The sequence below is a fragment of the Rana temporaria genome, chromosome 5, assembly GCF_905171775.1.
Source record: "Rana temporaria chromosome 5, aRanTem1.1, whole genome shotgun sequence".
NCBI lineage: Eukaryota > Metazoa > Chordata > Amphibia > Anura > Ranidae > Rana > Rana temporaria.
The window spans coordinates 28,946,238-28,969,691 of NC_053493.1; the positions used below are offsets into that span (position 1 = coordinate 28,946,238).

Below are 23,454 nucleotides of genomic sequence, written 5' to 3' on the forward strand. Positions count from 1 at the left end.
TTTACATCTCCAACATATATCTGGTTTTGAAGGGTCCCACTTATGAAGCCTCTCCGGAGTATTGTACCATCTGGATATCAACTTGTAACTTGTCTCCTGCAGTTTTGTGCTGATAGAGCACTTATGTGCCAATGTGCACACTGCTTGCCACTGTTTGTCTGTAATATCTAAGTTTAGATCCTCCGCCCAATCTTGCTTTTGTTTGTCTAAATTTTCCTTATTTGTGCTTTTCAGCCACGAATAGGCCACCGAAGTGGCTTTAGCCACTGGTTCCTGTTTATGACAGGTTGATTCTAGGACCGTCTGTGGTCTAGACAGATTAGCCGAGTTCCCCAATCCATTTAAATAGCTTCGTAGTTGGAAATATGCCCATTGTTTCATGTTAGGGAGGTCATTGTCTAACTTGAGTGAGGGCCAAGTTTTGAGTGTATTCCCTACAAAACAGTCTCCAGCCAGTAGAGGACCATTGGTGCGAGGCAATTTAAAAGTCGGGGTATCGACCCCTGGTGTGAATTCCGGGTTGTCAGATAGAGGGGTAAGCGGACTAGGGAAGGTAGAGAGTTTTCCCTTTCTGGCGAGTGAGTGAAAAATCCCCAAAGTGGTTCCTGTGAGTGGGTTTTTACGGAGGTGAGGAGGACACTTGGGCCACGACAACCACGGTGAGTACAGGAGGGTCATGGGACTAAGTTCATTCTCTAGCGCTATCCAGTCTTTTGAGTGACCATGGCAGTGCCAGTTGCTGTGCATTTTTTTATGCTTCTTAATTTTTATTTTTACAGTGTGTTAATTGTGTTTTTTGTGAAAAAACATTCACCAAGGAAATGGACCAGATTGTGGGCCAAGAGGCGATCAGTATGCTTATAGCGAAGTATCGGGAGACGCCCCTACTTTGGGATAGTAGACACCCCCTCTATAAAAGTCGGGCGCGCAGAAGGACAGCACTTGCTGACATTGCAACATATATGCAGACATTGGTTCCCGACTGCACAGGCAACATGGTCAAGAACAAATTGAACAACCTGAGGGCCGCATTCCGCACAAAAAGAAGACAACTACGGGCGCAACGATCAGGAGCAGCAGCAAGACAGTCCATGGAGCCAAGTCTGTGGTACTACCAGGAGCTGGAGTTTTTGGGGGATCAAATGGATGGCCGGCGATCAATGTCAAGCCTTCCACCCAGACAGCAGGGCAGCAGACCTTCCACGGATCACCCTAGACAGGAGGAGAACAGTGAGGGGCTGGCTGGAATGCGTCCAGAACTTCGATTGAGCACTTCTTCAAATGAGGTAGAGTATTTTACACCAAATTTTTGGGCTGCTAATTATGGTTTAATTCTTGAGTTGATATTGTAAGCACAAACTAAAAAATGGCTGTGAAAATTCGGGGTCTGAAAAATAGGGGTCCTGGATGACAAGTACAGGGATCAGAAGGAGAGTAGATTAAACATTAAAGTAAGCTAAAACAAACCAGTCTAGAGCCTTGAAAATGTGTGTGATTTGCTGGTGTCAAATTGTAAAAAATGTCCCTTTTTTGCCACAGGAAGAAGAGACCAGCCTGGATTTGACGGCTACTGAGGCCGAGATGCATGCCAGCCAGGAGGAAGGGGTCATTGCCAGCCAGGAGGAGGAGGCCGGGCCAAGCACTAGTCAGGAGGGCCCCAGGCCCAGGGCTAGCACAAGCCCACATGTCCCTCCCCCCCAGGTCAGGCAAGCAGGCCTAATGAGGCGCAGGAGGGAAGTGGAGGATAGGAGCCTTGAGATGATAAGGGAGGCAAGCGCCATAATGAGGGCCCCCCTCACCCGCACTGAGGCCTACAGTGCCTATGTTGCACACGAACTAGCAACAGGGGGGGAGGAAGATCAGAGGCGTGCCAGGAACCTATTTAATCAGGTCATTCTATGGATGCAGAGGGGCTGGCTGACGGATGACACCGAGATCAGTGACCCGGCCCATCCTGCCCAACATCTCTTACCTCCTCCTGCTGCCACATCCTCCCCATCTGCAAGAGGCCATTTCCGGATCCGTGGAAGATCTGCTGCAAGGAGGGTTAGAAGGAATAGGAGACGATGATTCCCGGCCTTCCATTTGATCCCCCAAAAACGTTTTGCTTTTTGGACTACCACAGCCTGGGCTCCATTGGCTCGCTTGCTGCTGCTCCTGGTTTTTGTTTTTTGTAGTTGTTCTCTTTAGTTGTCGGTATGCGGTCCTCAAGGTTTGCCATTTTGTCCTTGACTATGTTGCCTGTGCAGTCTGGAACACAAGTCTGCATGTATGTTGCTATCTCAGCAAGTGCTGCCCTTCTAGTTATTTTTTTGTTGAATTATGTTTGAAATAAATGGTGAGTTTATTTTCAGAAATACCTTGTCTATTGTTTTTTTACACTGTGTTGATTAGGCATGAAACATTTTTGGTAATATGTGTCATTTAGAAAGGACACCAACTCCTTGTGGGGGGGGGACATTTGGTGTACCAACTTGGTGAAACAAAAAAGGAAAAACACACGCATAACAAAAATGGTGACATAACCTCACCCAAAAAAATACACAACAAAATGGGCATTAAAAAACAATGGTGCCAGAAATTGCAACCAAAAAAAAAATAAAATAAAAAAATGTGCTTGAAAAAACAATGGTGCCAGAAATTGCACAAAAAAAAATAAAAAAAAAAATGTGCATGAAAAAACAATGGTGCCAGAAATTGCACAAAAAAAAAATAAAAAAAAAAATGTGCATGAAAAAACAATGGTGCCAGAAATTGCAACAAAAAAAAAAATAAAAAAAAAAATGTGCATGAAAAAACAATGGTGCCAGAAATTGCACAAAAAAAAAATAAAAAAAAAATGTGCTTGAAAAAACAATGGTGCCAGAAATTGCAACCAAAAAAAAAATAAAAAAAAAAATGTGCATGAAAAAACAATGGTGACAGAAATTGCAACCAAAAAAAAAATAAAAAAAAAAATGTGCATGAAAAAACAATGGTGACAGAAATTGCACAAAAAATATTAAGAAAATAAAACACCAAACAAAAATAAATTCCATTTAAAAATTAAACACAAAACATAGACATGTGGAGGACTACAATAAAGTTACAACATCTGGATAGATAGCATTAGCAAGAAAACGGGTTTATTCTAGCAAGAGAACGCAGAGAAAAAAAGAGGCAAGAAACAACACAATAGAGCTTTAACAGGACGAATGTGCCATATCAGAAACAAACGAGAGTTTTACCTGAACGAGTGCTCCCATCCCCTTATTTCGTCTGAGCATGCGCGGGATTTTTATACGCGGATAATGTGTACTAACCAACGGATATATCCGTCGGATAGCTTCACAGCGGATATATTTGTTAAGCATGTCAGCAAATATTTTATCTGCTGAAAAGCGATTCGACGGAAAAATATCCGCGGATAATTATCCGCTGGAGTGTACACACCATAGAATATATCCGCTGAAACCCGTTTGGACGGATTTATCCGCGGATGGATTCTATCGTGTGTATGGGGCCTGACACCAATATTTTTCATTAGCTGTCTGTAAAGATGGCATTCTGCCCAGCACTTTAAGGAGGGTATTTAATACACTCACTACCAATGTAAGTGGCATTCTTCCCACTAACCCCTAATGCCTTAATTTTAGCTGGGGTTCCCTGAGACCCAACAATTATTTCAAGGGTTCCCCTGGATTAAAAAGGTTGAGAATGTCTGCTCTACATCATGACATGTCAGGAATGTATTAAGGCAGACTTGTAAAGTTTCTGAAAGGTACAGTTTAAGTCTAGATGTATTCTACAAGCATTCCTATATTCATCAGTAACAAAATCTTGGCTCATTCAGATGTTCCTTCAGAGAGATCTCAGTCAATGATATCACATTGCATTAAGTGTGAAATATTATCTGTATTACGCACAGCAATATTAATACAACTCCTGGACTTTCATATAGCAGCACTTGTAAGAATCCTGTTTAATAATAAAATTCCAACTCCTCCAACACATGTTATATATTATCAAGAACTGTAAAAATCGAAGTTTTGTACAATTCAGCTTGACAGAAAAAAAAAAGAGAAAAACCTCCTTTAGGGGAAGTTATATTGGCAACACTTGCATTGTAAATCTTATGTTAGATTTTAGCTGTTATATAAGGGATGATGAGAATTTAATAAAAAGAAGGGTTACCGGTATATACAAGCAATTACATAGGATAAAAAAAAAAAATCAGACCTCTGTGTGTGATGCCCATAGCTAACAAAATTACAGGAATATCTCTGGTGAAGATTAAAATTGGACCTTGTGTTGTAAATACCACCACCACCATATTGTTTATAAGGAGTCAAAAACGATGTATGGAAAATAAAATAAAACATTTACAGTACGTGTTATCTGTACAGGTTCTCATTCTTCCAGAGACTCTGAAAACTATAGAGATAGGACCACAGTATACAAAGGTGCCTTGATGAGGCACTAAGGCTTTCACATATATTTGCGAATGTAATCTCAAAATTGTATTTGTACAAATGTAAAAACAATGTTATAATATTAAACATCTGTAATACTACAAAACATGATCACATGTACATATTATATATCATATACTGCTCATCATCCATGCCATATTTCATGGGTCAGTAGCACGCTTCGTCAGGAAGATAATTGCTGTCAAGCTCGGTGGTAGGTATATAAATTGTTAAAAAATAACATAATTTAGACCAGTGGTCTCAAAGTACCGGCCCGCAGGCCATTTGCGGCCCGCAGACCAGTTATAAATGGCCCGCAGGCAGGGCGGAAGTGGGGGGAGCAAAGAGGAATTTTTTTTTGTGAGCTGGCGCCATCTGGTGGTGAGCCATTGGTATTACAAGTTATTACCACCAGATGTGAGCTGGCGCCATCTGGTGGTGGCCGTTGGTATTACAAGTTAAGCATTACAAGTTAAACAGCAATTCTAATTTAATTTTACACTATTTTCACTGCCATCTTCTTCCCTCTAATTAGAACCCCCAAACATTATATATATTTTTTATCCTAACACCCTAGAGAATAAAATGGCGATCGTTGCAATACTTTCTGTTACGCTGTATTTGCGCAGCGGTCTTACAAGCGCACTTTTTTGGGAAAAAATTACACTTTTTTTAATTAAAAAATAAGACAACAGTAAAGTTATCCCCATTTTTTTTAATATTATGAAAGATAATGTTATGCCGAGTAAATCCATACCCAACATGTCACGCTTCAAAATTGCGTCCGCTCGTGGAATGCCGACAAACTTTTTTACCCTTTAAAATCTTCATAGGCGACGTTTAAAAAAATCTACAGGTTGCATGTTTTAAGTTACAGAGGAGGTCTAGTACTAGAATTATTGCTCTCGCTCTACCAATCGCGGCGATACCTCACATGTGTGGTTTGAACACCGTTTACATATGCGGGCGCTGCTCACGTATGTGTTCGCTTCTGCGCGCAAGCTCGTCGGGACGGGGTGCGTTTTCTGGCTCCTAACTTTTTTAGCTGGCTCCTAGATTCCAAGCAAATTTGTCAAACCCTGACTTACACCAGTGCTGGTGGTAATAATGCGCTCGCTGACACCAGTGCTGTTGTTTTTGAAGTTTGAAAGTTTGCATGCGGCCCCCCATGGCATATGAAAACTTGTCTTGTGGCCCTCAGGTAATTTGAGTTTGAGACCCCTGATTTAGACAGTACGACCAACAACTGCACCTCCTAGAAGAAATGAACCACGCTTATCTTAAATATCCAGTGTCTGCCCTTGGAATGGGCCATTGGTTCAAAACAGATGTTTCGCTTTTGATTATACTTGCTAAAAATTGGCCAGTTCATGTGTAAGACTAGTCCATATCAAATTTCCATCCACATAGGCATGTCACATAGTGCCTCCATAGGAGCTTGGTGACGTAACAGTGGTCATATGCAAAAATCATTTTATTTCCTATGTGGATGGAGATTTAATATGGACTAGTCTTACACATGAACTGAGCAGGTATAACTAAAAGCGTAACATCTATTTTGAACCAGGGGGCACATTTCAAGGGCAGACACTGAATATTTCAGATAAGCGTGGTCCATTTATTCTAGGAGGTGCAGTTGTTGGTCGTACTGTCTAAATTATGTTATTTTTTAACAATTTATACATCTATCATTGACAGTAATTTTCTTCCTGACGAAGCGTGCTATTGACCTGTGAAACATGTTGAAGTCACAGCAAGCAACCCATCACCTAGATATAGCATGGATGACGAGGAAAGCAATATGTGATGTATACATGTGATTGTGTTTTGTATTTTTCCATAGCATTACAGGGAGTGCAGAATTATTAGGCAAATGAGTATTTTGACCACATCATCCTCTTTATGCATGTTGTCTTACTCCAAGCTGTATAGGCTCGAAAGCCTACTACCAATTAAGCATATTAGGTGATGTGCATCTCTGTAATGAGAAGGGGTGTGGTCTAATGACATCAACACCCTATATCAGGTGTGCATAATTATTAGGCAACTTCCTTTCCTTTGGCAAAATGGGTCAAAAGAAGGACTTGACAGGCTCAGAAAAGTCAAAAATAGTGAGATATCTTGCAGAGGGATGCAGCACTCTTAAAATTGCAAAGCTTCTGAAGCGTGATCATCGAACAATCAAGCGTTTCATTCAAAATAGTCAACAGGGTCGCAAGAAGCGTGTGGAAAAACCAAGGCGCAAAATAACTGCCCATGAACTGAGAAAAGTCAAGCGTGCAGCTGCCAAGATGCCACTTGCCACCAGTTTGGCCATATTTCAGAGCTGCAACATCACTGGGGTGCCCAAAAGCACAAGGTGTGCAATACTCAGAGACATGGCCAAGGTAAGAAAGGCTGAAAGACGACCACCACTGAACAAGACACACAAGCTGAAACGTCAAGAAATATCTCAAGACTGATTTTTCTAAGGTTTTATGGACTGATGAAATGAGAGTGAGTCTTGATGGGCCAGATGGATGGGCCCGTGGCTGGATTGGTAAAGGGCAGAGAGCTCCAGTCCGACTCAGACGCCAGCAAGGTGGAGGTGTAGTACTGGTTTGGGCTGGTATCATCAAAGATGAGCTTGTGGGGCTTTTTCGGGTTGAGGATGGAGTCAAGCTCAACTCCCAGTCCTACTGCCAGTTTCTGGAAGACACCTTCTTCAAGCAGTGGTACAGGAAGAAGTCTGCATCCTTCAAGAAAAACATGATTTTCATGCAGGACAATGCTCCATCACACGCGTCCAAGTACTCCACAGCGTGGCTGGCAAGAAAGGGTATAAAAGAAGAAAAACTAATGACATGGCCTCCTTGTTCACCTGATCTGAACCCCATTGAGAACCTGTGGTCTATCATCAAATGTGAGATTTACAAGGAGGGAAAACAGTACACCTCTCTGAACAGTGTCTGGGAGGCTGTGGTTGCTGCTGCACGCAATGTTGATGGTGAACAGATCAAAACACTGACAGAATCCACGGATGGCAGGCTTTTGAGTGTCCTTGCAAAGAAAGGTGGCTATATTGGTCACTGATTTGTTTTTGTTTTGTTTTTGAATGTCAGAAATGTATATTTGTGAATGTTGAGATGTTATATTGGTTTCACTGGTAAAAATAAATCATTGAAATGGGTATATATTTTTTTTTTGTTAAGTTGCCTAATAATTATGCACAGTAATAGTCACCTGCACACACAGATATCCCCCTAAAATAGCTAAAACTAAAAACAAACTAAAAACTACTTCCAAAAATATTCAGCTTTGATATTAATGAGTTTTTTGGGTTCATTGAGAACATGGTTGTTGTTCAATAATAAAATTAATCCTCAAAAATACAACTTGCCTAATAATTCTGCACTCCCTGTACATTGTTTGTACATTTGTTGAGATTTTAATGTACTTGCTTTGGGTACTGTTAAAGTCCTGATTTTTCTAGATCTAGTTTTTTTGTATATATTTCCATATACAGTAGGATGTTTGGTACCTGACACAAATAGTGTCCACAATACTGTAGATTCCCATTTGGAATTCCTTCTTCCCACCCAATTTAATATTGTTATTTGCAAATGTGTGTAACTAAACCTTCTGTCTTTGATATACACCGTTAGACAGGGCCAAATAATTTTTTGCAGGCTAGGCTGATAAGTGTGCTGGGACATGTTTTCTTGTTCGTAATGTGCTAAGCCCCTTCCATGTGAATCTTACTGTAAAGGCTAGTTATAGATTGGGGTGGTGGCCACTTATCTGCACAGCTTGTCGAATGAATTGAGCGGTGGGATGCATTGGATGCTTTCAGCTGCCATTGTGCTCTTGCTAGGCTTCCAATGTGTCCCTGCACCTTTTTTGCAAATGTGTGCAACTAAACCCTGTCAGACGGGGCTATTTTTTTTGCAGGTAAAGCCCCATTCACACCTGCGCAACTTGTCTTGCAACCTTGGACATCACAGTTGCATGACAAGTCATTCCCCATGTTTTCCAATGATACCCATTCATATATGCGCGACTTAAAGTTGCAGCAACTTCAAAGTAGTTCATGCCTCTACTTTAATCCAACTTTCATGCAACTTAAGGGCTTCAATGTTAACCATCAGGAGTTGCATGAAAGTCGTACCTGAATGTTATACAATGCAACGTGTGTGTAAGAGTTGTCCATTATCACTGGTCAAAACCAAAGTCATATCCAAGTTGCTCCCATCCAAAGTTGCGTCAAAGTTGCACTCCAAAGTCGGCCCAACTTTAGAGTTGTACAAATGTGAATGGGAATGGGAAATTGTTGTTTGTAAAGTATCTCCTTCTTCCAGGTCATGGTATAGCTAGTAGTAGTTAGTAACATACAACCCCATTTAGCCACTTCTTTAGTTCTAAAGAGTGTTAGGAAGATACTCCAACATTTACAGTGCCTTGCAAAAGTATTCACCCCCCTTGGAATTTTTTGTATTTTGTTGCCTCACAACCTGGAATTAACATGGATTGTTTGAGGATTTGCATCATTTAATTTACAGAACATGCCCACAACTTTGAAGATGTTTTTATTTTTTTTTATTGTGAAGCAAATAACAAATAGGACAAAATAACAGAAAAAGTCAATGTGCATAACTTTTCACCCCCCCTAAAGTCAATACTTTGTAGAGACACCTTTTGCGGCTATCACAGCTCCAAGTCGCTTTGGATAAGTTTATATGAGCTTGCCACATCTTACCACTGGGATTTTTGCCGATTCCTCCTTGCAAAACTGCTCCAGATCCTTCAAGTTTGATGATTTGCGCTTGTGAACATCAATCTTTATGTCTGACCACAGATTTTCTATTGGATTGAGGTCTGGGCTTTGACTAGGGCATTCCAACACATTTACATGTTTCCCCTTCAACCACTCAAGTGTTGCTTTAGCAGTGTGTTTGGGGGTCATTGTCCTGCTGGAAGGTGAACCTCCGTCCTAGCCTCAAATCACACACAGAGTGCTACAGGTTTTGCTCAAGAATATCCCTGTATTTAGCACCATCCATCTTTCCCTCAACTCTGACCAGTTTCCCAGTCCCGACTGCTGAAAAACATCAGTCGTTTTTTGGGTGATGTGATGGGTTGGGTTTGTGCCAGACATAGCATTTTTTTTAATGATCAAAAAGTAACATTTTAGTCCCATCAGACCAGAGCACCTTCCTCCATACATTTTGTGAGTCTCCCACATGCCGTTTTGTAAAAAATTTAAAACGTGTCATTTTGTTTTTTGCTGAAAGTAATGTCTTTCTTCTGGCCACTCTGCCATAAAGCCCAACTCTATGGAGTGTACGGCTTATTGTCATCCTCTGTACAGATACTCCAGTCTCTGCTGTAGAATGCTGCAGCTCCTCCAGGGTTACCTTAGGTCTCTGTGCTGCCTCTCTGATTAATGCTCTCCTTGCCCGGTCTGTGAGTTTTGGTGTGCGGCCGTCTCTTGGCAGGTTTGCTGTTGTGCCATGTTCTTTCCATTTTATTTATGATAGATTTGATGGTGCTCCTAGGGATCACCAAAGATTTGAATATTTTTTATAACCTAACCCTGACTTGTACTTCTCAACAACATTGTTTGGAGAGTTCCTTGGTCTTCATGGCAGTGTTTGGTTAGTGGTGCCTCTTGCTTAGGTGTTGCAGCCTCTGGGGCCTTTCAAAAAGGTGTGTCTATGTAATGACAGATCATGTGACACTTAGATTGCACACAGGTGGACATCATTTTACTAATTATGTGACTTCTGAAGGTAATTTGTTGCACCAGAGCTTTTTATGGGCTTCATAACGAAGGGGGTGAATACATACGCACATGCACATTATTAGGTTTTTATTTCTAAAAAACAGTTTATGTATATATTTTTCTAATTTTACTTCACCAACTTAGACTATTGTGTTCTGATCCATCACATATAATTCAGATAAAAAAAACATTGAACTAAAGGCTGTAATGTAACAAAATAGGTAAAAAGCCAGGGGGGGGGGGGGGGTACTTTTGCAAGGCACTGTATACCAACACAGGTAGCACAGTCACCCCAATCCAGTCACTTAACACATTGCATGGTGATTTGATTATGGTGACTGTGCTGCTTGTGTGTATCTAAATGTTGGGGTATATCCCTGACACTAATTAGAACTAGAACTAAAGAAGTGGCCTGGATAAGTTATGAAACATCTTCAACATTGAAGAAAAAGTCTATTTGAATGTGACCAACTACCAACTACCAACTGTCTACAGCTGTAATGCCCTGTACACACGATCGATTCGTCTGATGAAAACGGTCCGGTGGACCGCTTTCATCGGACGAACCGATCGTGTGTGGGACCCATCGTTTTTTTTTCCCCATCAGTAAAAAAAAATAGAAACCGGTTTTAAAATTTCCTGATGGTTAAAAAACCAGTGGGGAAATCCATCGATCAAAAATCCACGCATGCTCAGAATCAAGTCGACGCATTCTCGGAAGCATTGAACTTCATTTTCTTTTCCACGTCGTTGTGTTTTACGTCACCGCGTTGGACACGATCGGATTTTTAACTGATGGTGTGTAGGCAAGACTGATGAAAGTCAGCTTCATCGGATATCTGATGAAAAAATCCATCGGTCCGTTTTCATCGGATGAACCGATCGTGTGTACGTGGCATTAGTGTTTTGATTGGTATGGACTTCAGTGCTTACCTTTGTTGTCCACAGTTTGACCGTCCAGTCAAAGGATGATGTCAGGAACAGATGAGAAAAGTCAATGGATCCCACTGCGCTGTGGCAATTAATTCCTGTTATGGGCCCTTGATGACCGTCGAACACCTCACTGATCCCAGCTTTGCTGTAGGTACAAAGAGGGTGGCAGTTACCCTCCAAATACATCACACTTCCCTTCAACCAGTGCCAGGACAAGGTCTTCTAGAGCCCAGGGTAAATGCCAAATTGCACCCCTCCCCAAGATGTATGGCCATTAAATTTCAACAAAATCCCCTCCCCTCTGCATGCTTACACCCTAGGCAAAAATCCCCCCCCCCCAGTACAAATCACCATCCCCCACAGCTCAAATCTTCTCATTCTGTATATGCTCCCAGCACAATTCCCCCGCTCCCCCCAAAAAACAAAACCCTTTTCCTATCACAAATTCTTCACCCCTCAAATTTCCCCTCTGAGCACAACCACTCCCCCACTCCAAATTCCCCCTCCCAGCATAAACGTTCCCGCAATCCTCCAATCTAGCATAAATTACCCCCCCACTCCAAAAAAAATTCTACTCCTAGCACAAATAATGCCCCCCAAACAACCCCAACTAGCACAAATCCCCCTCCCCAAAAAAATCCCCCCTCCAAGCACAAATCCTCTCCCACATCCCTTTTCTCAACACAAATCACCACTCCTAGCACAGCTCCCCAAATTTCCCCTCCTAGAACAATTCTTACCTCCTGCGGCCCCCCAAATTCCCCCTCTCAACACAAATCCCCTTCCCCAATCTCCCTGTGGTGCCGCACATGACACTATAGTGCCCAGGGCAGCTGCCACTCCTGCCCTCCTCTTGTCCCAGCCCTGCCTTTAACTATATCTTCACGAGCACCACATTCTTACCTTGTACCCTTTTCTACCATTCCGTCTAGCTGCTAAGAGCAAACAGGTACGGGGGCACAACGAGAAGATTGGTGGAATTGTGTCGCAAGGGTGAATTTGGGGGGGCAGCACAAGGGATTGTTCTGATAGGGTAAATTTATGGAGGTGTGCTAGGAGGGGTGATATGTGTTCAGAGGAGGGATGGGGATGATGCACAGGCACGCAGGAATGGCACACAGCTCTGAAGGAATGGCACGGGTATGCCGTTCCTTCAGAGCGCATGTGCCGGTGACATCACCGGCTGCTGCTCGCTAGAATATCTCCAAAACGGTGCACTTTTAGGAGATATTCATTTTACCTACAGGTAAGCTTTATTATAATATAAACTTACCTGTAGCTAAAAATAACAAAAACAAGTTTACTATCACTTTAAATGAAATGGTCTGGCAACAGGGTCTAACTCTTGCAAACCCACACTTACTTTACCAGCGCTAAAATCTCTCTGTCTGGCACCGAGATCTGTCTCTTGGCATTAAACACCACTGATTCAATCTGCCTCCACTAAACAGTACATTTGGCAAAATACATAATTCAAATTTAAACTGATTTCAAATAGCTATGTATACCTTCCATGGCGGCAGGCTGTGTACACCGTCCCCTCTTCACTTCCGACTACAAAATTATTAACATCTCCAGTAGGAAATGCCATCCCAGTAACTGCCACTGGTTTGGATTTATTGTAGACGAGTTCCATACTTTCCTGGAATAAACAAAAACCTTTATGGTGAGAAATTCTTAAAAATATTTTACCTGTATATTACCTACAGTAGGTGCATGCAGCATCGGGCCAATGCTGCATCTGTCCGGTGCCTTCTCTAAGACTGAGAACCGAGGCGATCAAACACCGTCGATCGCTTGGTTCTTACAGCTCCATGAGCAGAGAGCTAATAACTGTCAGTCATCGTGCTCCCCCCCCCCCCTGTTTACTGGAGCGCTGAGCTTCTGGAGAGGGCAGGAGAGGCATTTTTTAGATACCATTTGACGGGCACAATAGCAGAGGGAGACCGTAGTTGTCATATTGTGCCTTGCTGTTGCGGGGCAGGTTTACAGTGTGCACAATGTTGGGTTTTGTCTGTGTTGCAGGGTGGGTTTGGTGTGTTGAACGGCAGGTTTTGCCTGTGTCCAAGGGCGAGTTGCAACACAGACAAAACCTGCCCTTCAACACAGTCACAACCCGCCCTGCAACAGCGAGGCACAATCTGACAACTATGGTCTCCCTCCGCTGTTTGCATTGCTTTCAATTTTGCCGGTCAAATGGCATCTCCTACAATGTGCACATGCGCTATGGTGACGTCACTCCAGCTGATCGTACACTTTTCATTGGCGAGCACTATTCAATACAACACTGGTAAGGGCACAGTCCGAATCGGTGCGAATCTGACTTTGCAGCGCTGCACCGATTCCCAAAAGTAGTTCCTGCACTACTTTTGGTGACTTTGGGGGCAATTTCAATAGATTGCTGTGCATGAACCCGCACAAATGTTTCTCAAATCGCCTTTGAAGTGAGACTGAAATGCCAGTTTGAAATCATGCGAGTTCAGCTGAACTCGCACAATTTTAAACCTGCATTCAGTGTGAACTTGGGGGCTCAGGGTTAAGTCAAGGGAAGAGCTAGGCAAAGTGCCAGGTTTCCTCTATCTGGATTCCTGCTGGGAAAATTTCCCTCTACTTCCTGTCCCTGTGGATATAACTTCACAGAATTAAATTTATATAGCGCCTGTGGATATTTATGGGAAGAGAAAAATTTGCACTGACCGCTGCCACTCAAATTAATGGTATTATACCAATAAGCAGTAATAAACAGAGAGAGAGAGAGAGTTGCGGCGCTGGTCTACAGTCCCTTTTGCGAATTATGTGATTAAATTATAATCCTAAACTATCATAAACATGTGCAACAAAACATGATCAAGTGTAAACATAAGAATCAAAAATGTGTCTCAATTAATATACACAGACATTACCTAACAGCAATATGTAAGCCTTACTATTGAAATCAAATGCAAATGCTGTGCAAAATATGCATTATGGTACAAAGTACAGAAGAAAAAATAATGCAAACAATAAAGTACTGAAAATTGAAGAAACAATGCACCTTGCTCAAGTATATATATTATAGTTTAGAATTATATTTTAATCACATAAGCTTCTAACTTCAGCTTGTTCAATTACGCTTTGACAATAAAACCTGGAAGCTGATTGGTTTCTATGCAGAGCTGCACCAGATTTTGCACGCTCCAGTTTTAGTAAATCAACCCCATTGTGTTCTTTGATGTCGGGTTCACACTATTGCGAATTGGATGGGGATTTCTCTGCATCCAATTTGCATAGCAGGAGATTGTGACTGGCTCTCTATGGAGCCGGTTCATAAATCTCTGCAGCGGCTCCGGTGCGATTTACCCTGTGCGTCTTTTGGTGCGTTTCAGAACTGAATTCAGCCCAAAATTCGGGCTGAAATCGGACTTGAAACGATGAATGGAGACGCACCGGACCTCGCTGTGAGCCGCTGCGTTCTCCAGTGTAAACCCAACCTTAAAGTGAAATTTCGATCAACATGAACTATTTTAATCCTTATGTTGCTAGCCTTAGTAAATAGATAAAAAAGTATATTATATTTAAAGCGGTTGTATCCTCCTCTTGCACATTTTTACCTATCGGTAAGCCTATATTAAAGCGGGGGTTCACCCTAAAATTATTTTTTTGCCTAACCTATCTCTAGCCTTAACCTGCCTGGCGGTGTTCCCGAGACTGACTCGGGGTTAGATTTTCCTGCTACGATCGGTAACCCCGAGTCAGTCTCGGCTCGCCTCGCTAGATCCACAGGCACTTTTTACTTACCTTGTCCCTGGATCCAGCGATGCCACCGCGCTGTGTGAGCGAGCGGGACCTCGCTCGATTCACATAGTGCCTCCGTGTGACGCCGATCTCCGTTCCCTGCGACGTTACGACGCACGGGGACAGAGAACGGCGCCAAATTCAAAAACGTAAACAAACACCTTACATACAGTATACTGTAATCTTATAGATTACAGTACTGTATGTAAAAAAAACACACCCCCCCCTGTCCCTAGTGGTCTGTCCTGTGTCATGCATGTCATTTTATATAATAAAAATGTTTCTTTCTCCCTGCAAACTGTAGATTGTCCATAGCAACCAAAAGTGTCCCTTTATGTCAAAAATAGTTTTAGATCAGCTAAAAAACAGCGATAATAAATTATAATCACTTGCAGAATTGTGCGATAGCGATTTGTGGGGAAATTCGTCATAAAAAAAAAAAAAAATAATGACAGCAACAATTCTGCAACTGAGCAAATTTCAGTGATTTTAATTTGATTACATTATTGAATAATTTTTATTATAATTATATTATTATTTGTTATAATTATTTATAATTATTTATTATATTATAATTTATAATTTTGTTTTTAAAAAAATTTCATACCCGGGATGCCTATTAGAATCTTGTTTGGTCAGATTTAAGCGAGTTATTTCTAAAAATTACAGGCCTACAGTATAAAACGCCAAATTTCCTTGCAAATAATGGTACCGCTTTCAGCATGTTTTTTCTGAAAGAATCATACCGCCAGGGAGGTTAATAAAGGCTTGTAGCGTTGTCAATTTTTTTTTTTTTGTGTACACTTACCTGTCTTCAGCCGCACTTCCGGGTCTTTTTTTCCTTGCGGTGAGTGGGCGTGTCGCTCCTTTTCCCCGACGGGGAGCTCTGCATAGATGATCGACGTGCGCGTCATCGCCTTCCGAAAATATCCAACAGGGTCTCGGCTCTTTACAGCGCTATACGGCGCCTGCCGTGTAGAGCTGACTGCGCAGGCGCCGTAAAGTGCCGGGTCCCACTCGGATATTTTCGGAAGGCGATGACGCGCACGTCATCTATGCAGAGCTTAGGAACGCCTACTCCCCGGGGGAGCGAGAACCCGGAAGCTGGGTGAAAACGACGGAAAAAGGTAAGTACAGACCGAAAAAAAAAAATCCAGCATACTGTTGATGTCAGCAGTATGCTGGATAGAACATTTTTTTTTTTTTTTTAGGGTGAACCCCCGCTTTAAGGCTTTCCTGTATGTAAAATAATTATCTCCTAAACCTGTATGGTTTAGGAGATATTCATTGTGCATGCAGCCGCTGACGTCAGCGGTGCATGTGCTCTGAAGGTCTGGCAGATGCGCGGGAGTGACATCATCATGGCTCCGGCCACTCACGGCACCGGAGCCGTGAACCCGGAAGAAACGCAGAGGCAACATGTCAACTCCCTCAGCGGTGACCGGAAGGCGGAGCGGGCGCTTCGTTCTAAGGTAAGTATTTCATAATGAGCTAGTATACTAGCTCATTGTGCCTTTGCCTTACAGTTTTTTTTTTATTGGTCTGGGCATACAACTGCTTTAGAGGAGAACAAAACACTGCTGCAGGTCGGTCCACTGTTCCAACTCCACTACAACACTATTAGGTGCTGGCCCTGTTCGAAGTAGTCTTCATAACAGAAGTCTTCATAGCAGGAAAAAAGACGCTAGGTTGCCTGTACATCTAAAAATTACCTTTATTGTAAAGCCTTCAATAAAATACGTCTCCACACTAACGCGTTTCGTGCTAAATCAGCGCTTCATCATATTCTATAAAAAAATATTATATTTACTTTTAAACAGTTTCTTTTTTTATATACTGTGTATATTGGCGTATAACACTGACCTTTTTACCCTGAAAATAGAGGGTGTGCCTGCATGTTATACGCAGGGGGCTTTGGAATTTTTTTTTCCTGAAACTTCCCTCTTAAAGTTAGGGTGCTTATTACATGCTTGTGCATGTTATACGCCGATAAATACGGTATATATTTCCTCAACACCTTTTTTTTTAAACATGGCCGCATAGAAACTGCATGATGCTTTTGCACCATGCATTTCTGCATGCAGGAAACTGTGCTGTGTTTTTTAGTGCTGCTGAAGATTAAAAAGTGGTGCTACCATTAACTGCGCATTTAATGAAAGCAGCGGGTATTTAGTGCAGCTGCATGTGGTTGTGGGAACGTATGCGATTAACACGCATGCCCGCACCTGCTCAAATGTGTACCTAGCCTTACTGCAGAAGAAGCGTGTCTCTTCTGCAACAAAGAGCCTGCCCTCCCATCATTTTAAACTTTTTCAATTTAGTTTCACTTTAAAACTTCTGTGCCCTCTACGTTCTAGGCAGACACAGAGGCAAAAATGGTGTTGTGAAAACTCCTTTAACCACTTACCGACCGCCCACTGTATATAGACGTCCTCTTTTTAAAGATGGATAGCTCGGTAACGGCAGCAGCTGCTGCCACAACCGAGGTATCCATCTTTTCAGTGGATGGTCCGGTAAACGATAATGGTGGTCTCCGCGGTGGATTCGCCATGAGATCGCCATTATCGGTGGCGGGAGAGGGGCCCCCCCTCCCGCCGCTCTCCCGCGCCCTCCGCCGCTTACCGTAGCCGTCGGTAGCAGCGGAGGAGATCGGGTCCTGCTGCCTAGTGTGTGAGGACTCAAGTGAGGGCAAGATGGCCCCCACCCGTCCTCATAGCTTTTCTGGGCGGAAGTGACGTCAAAAGTCAGTCCCGCCCAGCGTCTTAAAGAGACAATTTTTTTGTTGTCATTTTTTTAAATGACAAATTTTCCTTTTTTTTTTTTTTTCCTTGCATTTAAGGATATGAGATCTGAGGTTTTTGACCCCAGATCTCATATTTAAGAGGACCTGTCATGCTTTTTTCTATTACAAGGGATGTTTACATTCCTTGTAATAGGAATAAAAGTGATACATTTTTTTTTATTATTATTTCAGTGTAAAAAATTATAAAATCAATAATAATAAATAAGAAAACAAAAAAAAAAATTTTTTAAAGCGCCCCGTCCCGACGAGCTCGCGCGCAGAAGCGAGTAGCGCCCGCATATGAAAACGGTGTTCAAACCACACAAGTGAGGTATCGCCGCGATCGTTAGAGCGAGAGCAATAATTCTAGCCCTAGACCTACTCTGTAGCTCAAAAAATGCAACCTATAGAATTTTTTAAACGTCGCCTATCGAGATTTTTATGGGTAAAAGTTTGACGCCATGCCACGAGCGGGCACAATTTTTAAGCGTGACATGTTGGGTATCATTTTACTCGGCGTAACATTATCTTTCACAATATATAAAAAAATTGGGCCAAATTTATTGTTGTCTTATTTTTTAATAAAAAAAAGTGAATTTTTCCAGAAAAAGTGCGCTTGTAAGACCGCTGCGCAAATACGGTGTGACAAAAATTATTGCAATGACCGCCATTTTATTCTCTAGGGTGTTAGAAAAATATATATATGATTTTTGGGGGTTTTAAGTAATTTTCTAGCAAAAAAAACTGTTTTAGTCTTGTAAACGCCGAATCTGAAAAACACCTTCTGTCCTTAAGTGGTTAAACATCATTCTTTAATGACTAGTAGTAAATAAACACAAGTTTTCTTGTTAGCAGAAAGTTAAACTTTCCTTTTTGTAAGACTGTATTACAGCTGGTAGCAGACTACACCAATTAAGGCATTAGGCAGAGTGGTTCTCATGGGGTAGAGCCGGCACTCACCTGCGGAGTTGAGAGCATATCCAAGCTCCAGGAGCACAATTTCCCATCCGTGGAAACGGTAATAAGGTTGTGTGCATTTTGTGTCCCCACTACATTCACGCAGTAGATGGGATGCTGTTAAAAGACAAGCAAAGCTCTTATAGTTCATGTGATCTGTGACTGTTTGGGCATGAAGTTGTAAATACAGAACGTGTCTCATGATGAACCTCTGTGTAAAAGTTTAAAACTGGAAAATTATATTAATAATAATATGAAAATATATATAAAACATTTTTTTTAGGTCACAGCTTATTATCTGTTCCTGTATCCATGACCAGGTTTGCCTTTAGACACTATGGCCCAGATTCTCAAAGGACTTACGACGGCGCAGCGCCATGTATGCCGTCGTAAGTCCTAATCTGACCCGTCGTATCTATGCGACTGATTCTTAGAATCAGTTATGCATAGATATCCATTAGATCCGACAGGCGTAAGTCTCTTACGGCGTCGGATCTAAACTGCATTTTTTTTTGACCGCTAGGTGGCGCTTCCGTCGAATTCCACGTCGAGTATGCAAATTAGCTAGATACGCGAATTCCCGAACGTATGCGCGTCCGACGCAGTAAAGTTACGACGTTTACATAAGGCTTTTCCCGGAGTATAGTTGCCCCTGCTATATGGTGGCATAAGTGCGGCGCATCAATGTTATGTATGGCCGTCGTTCCCGTGTCGAAATTTGAAAAAGTTACGTCGTTTGCGTAAGTCGTCCGTGAATGGGGCTGGACGTCATTTACGTTCACGTCGAAACCAATGACGTCCTTGCGGCGTACTTTGGAGCAATGCACACTGGGAAATTCCACGGACGGCGCATGCGCCGTTCGGGAAAAACGTCAATCACATCGGGTCACAGTAGATTTACATAAAACACGCCACCCTGATCCAAATTTGAATTAGGCTGGCTTACGCCGGCCGATTTACACTACACCGCCGCAACTTACGGAGCAAGTGCTTTGAGAATACAGCACTTGCCCGTGTAAGTTGCGGAGGCGTAACGTAAATCACATACGTTACGCCTGCCCAAAATTGCACGGAGATACGAGAATCTGGCCCATTAGGTACACACCTATAGGCAGAAGGGGTAAAGGGGTGACTTTTTTTTCCATTATCTGTAGTATAAAATAGCTAAAGCGCCCCTGCCCATTGAAATTTCTGCTGCTAAAGCACCCCTGCTTATTGAAATTTCCACTGCTAAAGCGCCCCTGCCCATTGAAATCAATGGGCAGCGCCGCCAAAGCGCCTGCAAAACTTTTAACTCTTTATTCGGCTGCTAGTGGGGGGGTTAAAAACACCCGCTAGCAACCAAAAAAAGCACCTCTAAAATGACTTTAGCGCCGACGCCCCTGCGCTGTCAGTGTGAAAGTGCCCATAGTCATTTCACATAAAGTAATTTAGGCGGGTTTCACACAGGCGTCCTCCATAGTCCACATCTGCCTGCTCAGCAGGGGATTTCCCCGCTGAGCAGGCAGATGACAGGTCTGCTCTGCTACGCAGAACGGACACAGCCCCACTGTTCTCTATGGGGCTGTCAGATGTAAACAAACCACTTGTACATTTTTTATCTGACTGTGAACTAATGCGCTGTTTTTGGAACAGGATTGGATCAAATGCCGCCTATGGGTAGTCCGATCAGCGCCGCCTGAAAAACTGACAGGCGGATCTGATTGGACAGCCCGTGTGACACCAGCCTTACACACTAGCACAATAGTTTAAGCCAGGTTAGGGCTAAAAAAATAAAGAACTATTCTGTGTAAAATAGGTGACCCAGGTAGGTTATGATTTCTGACTGATTTTTGTGTGGAAATGCGCACTCAAAATTCTGTTCCCTTTTCGGACCTATAGTGCTCTAGGCTGGCATAGCTGAGTAGCAGCCACACCCTACCGTTTCCTAATACAGACTTGCTTTGCAGAGGAAGAAAGGAGGTGTGTCAGACCCGATTGATTACTGAGAAGGGATTCCAGAGTGCACTGGCTCTAATATTGGTGCTATATGGATTGAACAGTCATATTAAAGTAAGCCATACACAGTTTGAGTTCTTGCTGAACCGGCCGAGATTTAAACCATTAATGGACAGGTTTAATGTTACAAGTTGATCGATCAATCAACTTGGGTACAACCAGGTTGCCGAGTTTGCTTTTAATTATGGCAACTGGCTGCTATAGCTGCTATCGATAATCACTGTCTTCTCAGGGCGGGGACAGCTGATCGGAGTGTTCTGGCGGGGGGAGGGAGGGGGTCCCCCTGTTGGAACACAACAGCTCAGCGGGGGAGATCGCTGAACTAACGTTGCATGAACTGTGTAAGACTGTGAAAATGGAGGCTGTAAGTACAATGGGGTTGATTTACTAAAGCTGAAGAGTGCAAAATCTGGTGCAGCTGTGCAAGTAATCAGCTTCCAGGTTTTATCCCAGGTTCACATTGATGCGGGTTAGAAATCATGCAAGTTCTGCTGAACTTGCACGATTTCAAACCGGCAACGCAGTCTGACTTCGGGGGCGATATGACAGACATCGGTGTGGGTTCATGCACAGATGTTTATTCAAATCGCCCCCGAAGTTGCCAAAAGTAGTGCAGGAACTACTACTACTTTTGGGAATCGGTGAGGTGCTGCAAGGTCAGCGCCACACCGATTTGGACGGTGCCATTGCCGGCAATAGCCACCAATTTGGTATGCAATTTGATATGTCAAATCAGCCCAATGTGAACGTGGGGTTATTGTCAAAGCTTAATTGAACAAGCTGAAGTTAGAAGTTGATTGGCAACCATGCACAGCGGCACAAGATTTTTCACTCTCCAATTTTAGTAAATCAGCCCTTATGTCTATGCAGCGATGGCCCCGTGGAGTCGCTGTGTGTTCTAGCATCCACACATTTCACCCTGATGGTCAGACATCCATTTTGGCACACTTTTCCAGACAATGAATAGTCTCTTGCTTGTTTTTTTTTTTGTTGTTTTTATTAGGGGGATTAAACTTGGATGGGGAAAGGGAACATGGGATGCCCAGATAATGAATACTTCTTAGAAGTATAGACGGAACTACTTTTATTCTACTAAGTACAATAAAAGTAGTTGAGTCTAGATCTGATTGTCTATTCCTCTGCACATCTCTTCCAGCACACTACTTGAGATCACTTGCTTCACTTCACTGTCCAAATCTAGATTCCTGTGAGGCCTCGTACACACAACTGAGTTTCTTGGCAAAAACCAACAAGAATCTTGCTGGGAGATATTTTTTTGCAGAGGAAACCGGTCGTGTGTACATTTTCGGCGAGGAAACTGTCGAGAAACTTGACGAGCCAAAAAGAGAGCATGTTCTCTATTTCCTTGACGGGAATGGAGAAAATTGGCTTGTCGAGTTCCTCGACAGCCTAACAAGGAACTCGACGAGCAAAACGATGTGTGTCGAGTTGCTCGGTCGTGTGTACGAGGCCTCACAGTTAGCACATGGCTAGGCCTCACTCTGAATAAGTCCTAACGTTTGGGGCGGCTGATAGTCCATTACAGGCAAGGGTCTGCAGTCCCCGATGAGGTAGCAACCATTTTAGAAGAGAAGAATAAAATGTGCCAATTGATACTTGATGGACTACTGATCCCAGCATGTCTGATGCAAATCCTGCCAGTCCTCCTGACTGCAGCCACTTGACTTCACAACAACCCCACAGTCTCTCCCTCTGGCTCTACAGTCAACTCCTGGCACGTCTCTTCCAGGGCTTTCCACTGTGCTTTCCAATCACTGACCCCGGCATGGATCCCTCCTGAAATGACTTTCTACGGACGTGCTCCCAACTGCCCTCTTTCCTGCTCCTGTTCCAGAACACCTCCCAATGACCGGAAAATGAGAGGCTCTCTCCCAGCTCCCGAGCTCCCAGCCTGAGAGACACCCCCACCCAAGAAAGGGGGTTCCCTCAGACCACAACAGCCTAACATCATTCAGTTCATCCACCCAACAATACCCTCACACAGCAGGCTGACCATTGGTGAGGGCTCCTACATACACTCCATGTCACTCCAGCCCTTGGCCCTGCCCCTTTTCCAGAAACTTCTCCCTGAAAACAGAGGAGGCGCCCAAGAGCAGCGGATGCACATGTCAGTCACCTGCTGCTACACTAAACCACTCCCCTGCCACCAGATCAAAACAAAACAGGCCTATCTCACAGCATAAGCCTGCCTAAATTTACGGTACCTGCGCTGACAGTAAAAACAAACCCACTACTCTAGCACCTACCTACCTAAGGTAGAGGGTGCTACATTTATGTGACTGCATATCTATTTCTGTGAATCTAGCTGGGCTTCATGTTTTAGGTAGGCGCTGGTGAGTTTAACAACTAGGTAGGTTTTTTTTACCTGCCAGAATTGCTGCATTTGTAAATTTCAAAAGCCAATATAAAAGGCATAGTAGCAGTAAAAAAGCACTTGAGGGCTTAACTCATTTTTTTTTAATTCTTCAAGGGGGCATGGCAGGGGGGTGTGTCCCATGCCAACATACTTTTGCTAATATGCGTTCCAATCTCAAAAAGTTGGGAGGTATGCAATCACACATATCTAAATCTGTCACTTTGCTTGCAAAACAGATCTGAAGATTCTGAAGCCTCGTACACACGACCGAGTTTCTCGGCCAAAACTAGCAAGAAACTTGCTGGGAGATATTTTTTGCCGAGGAAACCGGTCGTGTGTACATTTTCGTCGAGGAAACTGTCGAGAAAGTTGACGAGCCAAAAAGAGAGAAAGTTTCCTTGACGGCAATGGAGAAACTTGC

At 43.0% G+C, this 23,454-nt stretch overlaps 1 protein-coding gene across 2 annotated transcripts in view; it reads right to left on the reverse strand.

Annotated features, from left to right (window-relative positions):
• Window positions 1-23,454, reverse strand: part of DYNC1I1 (dynein cytoplasmic 1 intermediate chain 1) — a 542,074-nt gene that overhangs the window by 194,293 nt on the left and 324,327 nt on the right. For both annotated transcript variants that reach the window (XM_040352301.1, XM_040352300.1), the window contains 3 exons: window positions 18,662-18,775; window positions 12,654-12,787; window positions 11,146-11,290 (listed from right to left, as the gene is read on the reverse strand). In XM_040352301.1, coding sequence (XP_040208235.1) covers window positions 11,146-11,290; window positions 12,654-12,787; window positions 18,662-18,775 — 393 coding nt within the window. The remainder of the gene's footprint in view (window positions 1-11,145; window positions 11,291-12,653; window positions 12,788-18,661; window positions 18,776-23,454) is intronic.